Below are 10,000 nucleotides of genomic sequence, written 5' to 3'. Positions count from 1 at the left end.
ATTAATGTCTAATTACCAGAGTTAATTAATCAGTGACTGGCAGGAATAATCAGCCGATAAACATGACATAATTATTTTATAAACCAAATACAAAAAGATCTATTAACCTGTTATTAACATTTAGAAATTAATGATACTTTTAACACATATTTATTCAACAGCTTTAAAGTGACTTTTAACAGCATTTATAGTTTTCAATCAGTCAAGTTTATCCATTAGCAGCATTTAAATGCTACTGATCAGCTAACAGTCACTGTACACATGCATTAGCCAACATTATTAGCAGCAGTTTTAGTAGCATTATTAGCAGTGTGATTAGCACTGTTATTAGCAGGAATGTTACCATCATTATTAGCAGAGTAATTAGTCGTATTATTGGCAACAGTGTTGCCAGTATGATTAGGGGTGGTATTAGCAACAGTATTAGCAGCATTATTAGCAGGAGCATTAGCATTATAATTAGCAGTGTTATTAGAATTATTACTAGCCGTATTAGTAGTATTATTAGGGGCATTACTAGCAGCAGTATTATCAGTATTATAACCGACAGTGTTAGGGATGTTAGTAGCACCAGTTTTAGCTGCAGTATTAGAAGTATGATTAGCAGTATGATTAGCTGTGTTATTAGCAGCAGTATTAGCAGTATGATTAGCTGTGTTATTAGCAGCAGTGTTAGCAGTATGATTAGCTGTGTTATTAGCAGCAGTATTAGTAGCCGTATCAGCAGTGTTATTAGCACCAGTATTAGCAGTATGATTAGTAGCAGTATTAGTAGCGTTATTAACAGTATTATTAGCAGAAGTGTTAGCAGTATGATTAGCAGTGTTTTTAGCTGTGTTATTAGCTGTATTTTTAGCAGTGTTACTAGCAGTTACCTGCAGGGCGGCCATCAGCAGCGAGGCCACGTTGCCGCGGTCCCTCATGGAGAAAGATCTCTGGGCCTCCAGTGTGTGGATGAAGGACAACAGGAACATCTTGTTGTTCAACAGCTGGCTGAAGAGTCGCAGAGCTTTTTCCACGTTAGCCGGAGACTAAAGAGAAAATGTACAGTCAGACTCCGGACCTGCTAAACACTCCTGTCAGAGGCTACATGTACAACCAGACCAGAACCAAGACCAGAACCAAGTGATGAGCCTGAGATTAACCTGAGATTAACCTGGGTAAACTTGAATGAACCTGAATAAACAAAAGTAAACGTAATTAACCCTGATTAAACCTAATTAAACCATGTTGAGCTCCACCCCCTGCGGTCCTACTTACGTCCAGCTCCTTCAGGACGGGATGCTCCTCGATTCCCGGGAACATCACCCTCATGGTGTATGTCCGATACTCCAAGAAAGGAATCTTCACCCCGTCCATGTCGTTGGTCAGTTCCTGGATGTCTGTCTGAAGCTCAGCGAAGGCTAAAGGAGACGAGGAAACACGGTCAAGATGGAAGGAACGAAGGAAGGATGAAGGAAGGAAATAAAGAAGGAAGGAAGGAAGGAAGAAAGGAAGGAAAGAATGAGGGAGATGAAGGAAGGAAGGAAGTAAAGAAGGAAGGATGGAAGGAAGGAAGGAAGGAAGGAAGGAAGGAAGGAAGGAAGGAAAGAATGAGGGAGATGAAGGAAGGAAGGAAGGAAGTAAAGAAGGAAGGATGGAAGGAAGGAAGGAAGAACGGAAAGAAGAATGGAAGAAAGGAAGGATGAAGGAAGAAAGGAAGGAAGGAAGGATCGAAGGAAGGAAGGAAGAACGGAAAGAAGGAAGGAAGGAAGGAGGTGAAGGATGAAGGAAACAGCACTGACCCTCTTTGCACTCTAGCGCCACCCGACTCTCCAGGTTGTCCATCTGCAGCTGCAGCCGTTTGAGCGTTCGGTCGGCGTCTCGGGTTTTCCTCTTGTAGGCGATAAGCACGGCGATGATGGCGATGAGCAGCACGCCGCCGCCCGCCCCGATGCCGATGATGGCGGGCAGCGTGAGGGCGGAGTCAGAGTAGATGTGGAGCATGCCCGGTGAGTACTCCAGACCACCAACCAGGATCTGAGGGGAAACATGGAGAATAAACATCTAAATATCTACAGGAAGGATTCACCTCCTTTATACTGCTTTTTCAACATTGAATCAGGTCAGTTTATTTTAGATATTTGGTCGACAAAAAACTCTTTAATGTCAAAGTCATCATGATGCTGCCACCACCATGCTTCACCTCATGATGCTGCCTCCACCATGCTTCACGGTGGGGATGGTGTGTTTGTGATGATGTTCAGTGTTTGGTGTCCATCAAACATATCATCTAGTCTGATGGACATAAAGCTCCATCCTGGTCTCCTCAGACCAAAGAACCTTCTTCCAGGTGTCTTCAGAGTCTCCACATGTCTTCTGGTGAACTCTAGTCCAGATTTAATTGGAGCTTTTTCCATCAGAGTCTTTCTCTTTTTCTCCATGAAGCTTTGACTGGTGAAGAACAGACAACAGTTGTTGGATGAACAGTCTGAAGCTGGAACTCCTTCAGAGGAGTCATAGGAGTCTTGGTGGCCTCCCTCTCTAGTCTCTTTCTCCTTCAGAGGAGTCATAAGAGTCTTGGTGGCCTCCCTCTCTCGGCTCTCAGGTCTTGAGGACGTCCTGCTCTAGTCAGATTTATTCATGTTCCATCTTCCTTCCATTTCTTAATGATGGATTTAACTGGACTCCAGAAGATCTTCAGGAACTTGGAAATGTTCTTGTATCGTCCTGACTGATGCTTTTCAACAACCTTTCCTCAGAGTTTCCTGGTTCTTCAGTCTTCATGGTGAGGTTCTATCCAGGAGTACTGATCCACCAAAGACTAGACATTCCAGATACATTTTATGTTTTTAAATTGACATATAAGAGTCGCTGTACATTCTTTTCAAAAATTCAAATTAAATTGACCATGATTTAACATTGCAATAACTACAAGAACTGTATCTTTTATCATATCTAATTAGACATAATTATATTAGCAGACTATTTTCTTTTTAGTCTTTCCCTTAAGTGTGAGTTATAAAAGGGTGAGTGAAAGGTTACTTTTAGGTTGTGGTTATGTGTCTGTGTAAGTCGGTGTAAAGTCCTCAGAAGTGATGGAACAGAACTCAGTGTGTGTCCCTCTGTGATCTGTGATATCAGACCAATTACCCCTGACTCCCTGCAGCTGAACGTAATGACTTTCACCTTTAGGAAGACCTCCTCCTGCTCCTCCTGCTCCTCTGTTCTCTCTAAATCTGAATCCTGACTCTCAGGTCTGTCTAAAAACAGCTTCTGGAACTGAGATAGAATCACTTTGAAGATATTTCATTCTGTTTTTAGGTCGTTCTAATCATTAAGAGCTACTTGTCCCTCCTCACAGATCTGCAGGTCTTAGATGTCGCAAAAATACTAAATGAAGTTTTCTCAAATTGAAAAATCTTACTTGTAATTTACATTTAACTGGATTTAATTTTAGTCTGGAGTATTAGTGCTCAAGTTTATTTTGTCTCTGTGGTCATTTTGCGTGTCTTTGTGGTGGTTTTGTGTCTCCTTGTAGTTGTTTTATGTCTCTTTGTGGTTGTTTTGTGTCTTTATGCCATTTTGCATCTCTTTGTGGTCATTTTATGTCTCTTTGTTTTGTTTTGTGTCTCTTTGCTGTTGTTTTGCGTCTCTGGGGTCATTTTGTGTCTCTTTGTGGGTGATTTGAAGAATTCAAGCACTAATACTTAACAGTCATGTCCAACAGAAGGTCCTGATACTTCCTGGTTTGGTGTCCAGGTTACCAGAGACTCCTCCTCCTCTTCTTGACACTGCCTCCTTGTATTCAGAGTTATGTGTAGATTTTTGCAAACCAATCACATTAGGTAAAACTCCCGTCACTCACCAGAACTCGCTGTTCTCCGGTGAGATCCGGCGAATCACAGAGCAGCTGGTTCTCTGACACGGTCAGCAGGCAGGGCGACTCTCCAATCAGGACGGTGTAGTTCAGACGGTTGTTTCCGGGCGCTGGTGGGATCAAGTTCTTACCCTGAAACACAAACACATCTTCAGTCAAAACACTTCATTCTTAAACACCGGCTTCACTTCTTCTTCTGGAGCTCACCTTCAGGATGATGGGCGACCCCGGTTTGACCTCCAGGATCCCAGAGTTCCCCAGAGGATCGAAGGTTGGGTTCGGGTAGTGGACGAAGGGGGTGGAGTTCAGGACCAGCAGGGAAGAGACCTGGACACAACCAGAACTGGTTCAGAATCTGGTGGGAAGCTTCCATCACAACATCGTTCTGCATCCTGAGTTCACTTTCATTCTTTCTTTTTACACATTTTAAGATCTTACATAAAGCACTCTGAAGTACCGCTCAGAATGGAGCAAATGCTCCAGTAGAAGCACCTGGGCTTGTTTTGGATTCTTAGTTAAAGGTTTTCCACCTGGGTTGAGAGTTCCAGGTATTCATACTCAGCCACAAACCACATGACTCACATGTGACAACTCCACAGCAACCCAGAACTCAACAGTTTTGAGATCGTCAACAACCCAAGATTTTCTTGACTCCAGAGATCATCATTAGCGTCTGCTATTTTCTATGCAGTGGTCTGCTGGGGAGCAGGGAGCACTGAAAGGGACAGAAAGAGACTAAACAGACTGGTCAGGAGGAGGTTCTGTCCTGGACTGTTCCCTGGACTCCATAGAGGAGGTGGGTGAGAGGAGGATGTTGTCAAAGCTCACATCCATCATGGACAATCCCTCTCACCCACTGCATGACACTGTGGGGTCTTTAAGCAGCTCCTTCAGCAGCAGACTGAGACATCCACCCTGCAAGAAGGAACGCTATCACAGGTCCTTCATCCCATCTGCTATAAGACTTTACAACATCAGCATCACTGGCTGATGTTAACATAAACTGGACTATATCATTACCACCCCAAACCATAAAATTTGCACTGACATTCTTGCACTGCACATCTCTGCACTTTTAACCTTTATTTTTATTTTTATTTTTTCTGTTAAAAAATTTTGCCACCCTTGTATATATTGTAAATAAAGCTGCTGTAACAATGTAAATTTCCCCTGGAGTGGGGAGAAATAAAGAACTTTATCTTATCTTATTAAACCCAAAATTTTCACATGTTGAGGACCATCAATAACCTGAGACTCACATGATTCAAGATTGCTGACACCAGACTTTCATGACTTGTGAACCATCAAAAACCTGAGACTTCCATGACTCGAGATAGTCAAAAACCTGATACTTACATAACTCAAGTATCGTCAACAAGAATTTCAAGACTTTCCACTCGTCCATTAGCAGAGAATTGTTTGACTCAAGGTGTTAATGGTGGAGGGATCTAAGAACCATTTTATGAAAACCCAATAAGTCACTTAGAGATGACTGATCCAGTTTAACGTAGATGACTTTCTTATCCCCTCTCATCTGGGTCTCATAATGCAGCCCTTCGATTCCTCCCCAGGCAGTTAAATCACCAATAACCGGCCTTTAGCCATGTGAGTTCCACAGTCAGTTAGAACTGAGGAAGCCTCTTAGATGAAGATGAAACATCTTGAAGAACCAAAAAAACAAGTTATCATCTAAGGAAGCGACCAAGACCTGGATCAATCTACAGAGATGTTGCCCTCTGCAGAAAAATGTACCAAACAAAAAAACTTTGACTTTCCACCTCAGTGTTAAAATGTCTGAGTTTATTTATATTTTTTTTGCAAATGTCACCAAGGTCTTTCTTACTAAAAATCGGAGAAAACAGATTGACTATACTGCCGCCATGTAGATAGAACCAACTCCTGCTGAAGGTGAGCGATACCTGGTCGAAGATGAAGCCAAACTCGTCTGGACGCAGCGCCCCCTCTGGTGGGTTGGGTTTACTGTAGATCAGACCAGGAGCCAGACAGGTCATGGTGCTGTCATTGACCACGGTGCAGAACTGGAGAGAAAAACACGCCTGGTTAGGATCAGGTGTGGACAGGTGAAGGTGGGCAGAGTTCATGTAGGCATGAGTATCACTGTCATCGAAATATTTTGTCTATATCTTTGCGTCTCTTTGTGGTCATTTTGTGTCCCTTTGTGATCATTTTGTGTTTCTTTGCCATCATTTTATGTCCCTTTGTGGTCATTTTGTGTCTCTTTGCCATCATTTTATGTCCCTTTGTGGTCATTTTGTGTCTCTTTGTGGTTCTTTTGGGTCTCTTTGACTGCGTTTTCCGTCTCTTTGCAATTGTTTTGTATCTGTTTGTGGTTGTTTTGCATCTTTGTGGTAATTTTCTGTCTCTTTGTGGTCATTTTGTGTCTCTTTGTGGTCATTTTGTGTCTCTTTGTGGGTGTCATGTGACTCTTTGTGGTCGTTTTGCAATTGTTTTGTCTCTCTTTGCTGTCATTTTATGTCCTTTTGTGGTCATTTTGTGTCTTTGTGGTTCTTTCGGGTCTTTGTGGTCATTTTGGGTCTCTTTGACTGAGTTTTCCATCTCTTTGCAGTCGTTTTGTATCTGTTTGTGGCTGTTTTGTGTCTCCTTGCCATCATTATGTGTCTCTTTGTGGTCGTTTTGCAATTGTTTTGTGTCTCTATGTCATTTTAAACTGAACATTTCTTGTATTTACCATCATTTAAGTAGAATAAAGCCCATAGAAGCTGTAAACAGTTTGGAGTTAAGCGTTGCTGGGGTTCAACATGTTCTTACATTATTAGTTTCCACGCCTCCATATTTGGCTCTGACTTTGGGCTCCTGGATGGTCAGCAGATTGGTTCCTGTTACTGTGATCACTGTGCTGCCACTGCGAACACACAATCACAGGTTAGAGATCAATGATCCTGATTGACTGATTATTAAGAGTCTGGTTGTGGAGGACTTACTTGAGGATGGTCCAGTTGGGCTCGATGCTGGTGATGGTCGGGTCCTCGGTGTAGATGTATTTGGTGTCGGAGCTCGTCACCTCGGCCCTGTCAATCATCAGACGGATGGGGGCGGGGCCAGAGCCTGTCAGGGAGGCGGGGGTGATGCAGACTATCTCCCGATTGGTCCGTCTGGGAGAAGAATAAATAGAAATATTACACCTGTTCTGTCTCTACCAACACATTTATTAAGCTATAACAGATCCAGACTGACTTGACAAACAGACACTCCTCCTTGTCGATGTAGACGGTGACGGAGCTGCCGGCGTCCAGGTGTCGACCCGTCACCGTCAGCCTGGTTCCCCCAGAAACAGGCCCCTTCTCTGGGCGAACACGGCTGAAACTGGGGCTCTGGAGGAATAGAAACAGATTTACTCATTATGTACCTGTATCTCACACAAGTATTTCCCGTTTGTTATATTTTTCTAGTCCGCTACATTTACCTGACTGCTTTAATGTTCTTACATCCAAAGTTTTTAAAGTGATAATAAAATGTGAAACTTTGCTGAGGATTATTCCACTATTTTGACATAATTAGTACTGAAGAATTCATGAAGGTGGACAGTTTCTACTTTCCCCCTCAATAATTGTAATTTAGATTGTAGCTTTTTTTTTTGTTTGTTTTTTACCAGTTACAGGGTTTAAATATTTATGTGATACGACTTTGGAATCCGGGTATGAGACATATTTCTTAACATTTCTGGATGCTAATTTAGTTAGAAAGCTGATGCTAGTGTTATAACTAGTAAGCTAAGAGCGCAATTAATTGATGGGGGATAGAACCAGATATGCAGCTAGCAAGCTAGACAGCTTGCTAGCTGTTGTGATTCAAAAGCAAATTTAACTAGCGAGTGGATGCTAACGTTATAACCAGCAAGCTAAAAGCACAACTAATCGATAGGGAAAAGTAGTCAATGTGTGGTTAGAACCAGATATGTACCTAGCTAGCTAGACAGCTAACAGTCATTTATTGTTGTGTTTCAAAGGCTAATTTATTTAGCACCTTGATGCTAATGTTATAGCTAGCAAACTAAAAGCACAACTAGTCGATGGGAAAAAATAGTCAATCTGTAGTTAGTTAGCTGGACAGCTAGCAGGGACTGAATAAGTAACAGCTAATGTTACAGCTAGGAAGGTAAAAGCGCAACCAATCCATGGGGGAGTGTAAGTAGAATTTAGTTTTGAAGGCAAATTTAATTAGTAAGTTGATGCTACTGTTATAGCTAGCAAGCTAAGACCACCATCAATCGATGCTGGATAAAACCAGATATGTAGATAGCAAGCTAGACAGCTAATGGTTATTTAATGTTGTGTTTCAAAGACAAATTTATTTAGTACCTTGACGCTAATGTTATAGCTAGCAAGCTAAAAGCACAACTAATCGAAGGAGAAAAGCAGTCAATGTGTAGTTACTTAGCTGGAGAGCTAGCAGCGACTGAGTAAGTAACAGCTAATGTTATAGCTAGGAAGCTAAAAGCACAACCAGTCCATGAGGAAAGTATATGTTGACTTTGGTTTGATGGCAAATTTAATTAGTGAGTGGATGCTAATGTTATAGCTAGCAAGCTAAAAGCACAACTAGTCTATGGAGAGAAGTAGTAGATATATAGCTAGTTAGCTAGACAGCTAGCAGTTGCTAATCACTGTTACCTAGAAAATGAGCAGTGTACTGCGAGTGTCCAGGACAGTCAATACGGTGGCTGGTCAAGATTAAGAGGTGTGTGCACGGCTCAGGGGGCGTGGCCTAGACCCAGTGACTCCGCCCCCTGTCATCCAGCAGCTAAACTCACCACGAAGGAGTACGTCTGCGTGGAAAGGGTTCGGTACTCGGCGCTGCAGACGCCGATGCAGAGTTCCACCGGACCGCCAGGTGAGTGAGGGAGGAGGGCTTCGTCCATGTTGCACACAATCCTGCAGACACACACACAGTCAGAACACGCCTCTGATGTGTTCAAAACAACACACTAACATGCTAACAGACTGACCTCTCGGCGCTGATGTACTGCGACGGCACCGGGTTGCAGCGGACGCCAGCCACCTGGACGTGAGTGATTTCCTTCACCTGCAGACCCAGATTTTCCCCCTCGATGGTGACCGAAGTCCCGCCTTCCCGAGGTCCGGTCAGAGGGTCGATCTGAAGGGGTGGAGCCAGAGGTCAACAACCAATCAATAACCGCAACCAGCTGAATAAATGACCTCAGCGATGACGTTTTTGCGGTTCCTACCCTGGTGATGCGCGGGTGGCTGCAGCGCAGGTTGTGTCGGCCGTGGTGCATCCAGTTCTGCTCAGGTGAGGGGCAGTGCTGCCGCAGGAGACACCTGCGACTCTCTGTGCACCAACCGCATTCAAAGGTGGGCGGAGCTTTGAGACACTGACCGCAGCTAGAGCGCTGAGCCTCGCATTTATAGAGCAGCGCTGCAACAAACAACTGCAGTTTACTGACGCAATAAACACCACAAATCATAACTTAGATTTATGGTCCTTCAATAAAATCATAAAGTATCAAAAACATAAATAATTACAAATAGTTTCATATAAATATAGTAGAACCTTAACCTTAACTTTAATAACATTAATTATACATGATGTAGGATATAATCATATAAATATATAAATCATATAAATGTAAATACATGTAATGAATAATGCTGTATGGTAAAATAAGTAAAGTTTAAAGAACATAAATAATTATAAATAGTATAACATAAATAGAACCTTAAATTAAAAAAATAGAACCTTAACTTTAATTTTTAAATTAATCATGTTAATTTACATATTGTAAATATTACAATCTTAATATCTAAATTAGTCAGACAAATACATATAAATGAATGATATTGTTGGGTAAAATGATAAGTAAAGTTTAAAGAACAAATAATTGTTACTAAACATTAAATTAATCTTAATAATTTACATAGTTTGTAATATTATAAGGACCTGTTGGGTAAATTTGTAATATTAATCTTGTGTTTGTTGTTATAAATGTAAATTAAATAGAGCTGACTTTAAGTTTTAAAGTTCTAATATAAACCATAAATATAGATAATGAATTGTTTTTTCTCACGTTTACATTTAGTTTCGGTGTCAGTTTTTTTAATTTTATGCTGTTTTCCATCTGATTTGCTGTTGATTCCAATA

The 10,000-nt window shown here is 41.7% G+C and overlaps 1 protein-coding gene across 1 annotated transcript in view; it reads right to left on the bottom strand.

Moving 5' to 3' along the window:
• The window catches only part of plxna3 (plexin A3), a 151,426-nt gene that overhangs the window by 19,421 nt on the left and 122,005 nt on the right, over positions 1–10,000 (bottom strand). The window contains exons 15-26 of the mRNA XM_023272695.3: positions 9,087–9,277; positions 8,847–8,995; positions 8,652–8,772; positions 7,076–7,212; positions 6,823–6,993; positions 6,650–6,743; positions 5,779–5,898; positions 4,067–4,186; positions 3,848–3,991; positions 1,785–2,019; positions 1,261–1,403; positions 876–1,031 (exon numbers count right to left, since the gene is read on the bottom strand). Coding sequence (XP_023128463.2) covers positions 876–1,031; positions 1,261–1,403; positions 1,785–2,019; positions 3,848–3,991; positions 4,067–4,186; positions 5,779–5,898; positions 6,650–6,743; positions 6,823–6,993; positions 7,076–7,212; positions 8,652–8,772; positions 8,847–8,995; positions 9,087–9,277 — 1,781 coding nt within the window. The remainder of the gene's footprint in view (positions 1–875; positions 1,032–1,260; positions 1,404–1,784; positions 2,020–3,847; positions 3,992–4,066; positions 4,187–5,778; positions 5,899–6,649; positions 6,744–6,822; positions 6,994–7,075; positions 7,213–8,651; positions 8,773–8,846; positions 8,996–9,086; positions 9,278–10,000) is intronic.

The sequence above is a fragment of the Amphiprion ocellaris genome, chromosome 8 (genome assembly GCF_022539595.1).
Source record: "Amphiprion ocellaris isolate individual 3 ecotype Okinawa chromosome 8, ASM2253959v1, whole genome shotgun sequence".
NCBI classification, from domain to species: domain Eukaryota; kingdom Metazoa; phylum Chordata; class Actinopteri; family Pomacentridae; genus Amphiprion; species Amphiprion ocellaris.
This window is presented reverse-complemented; position numbering and strand designations above follow the sequence as displayed.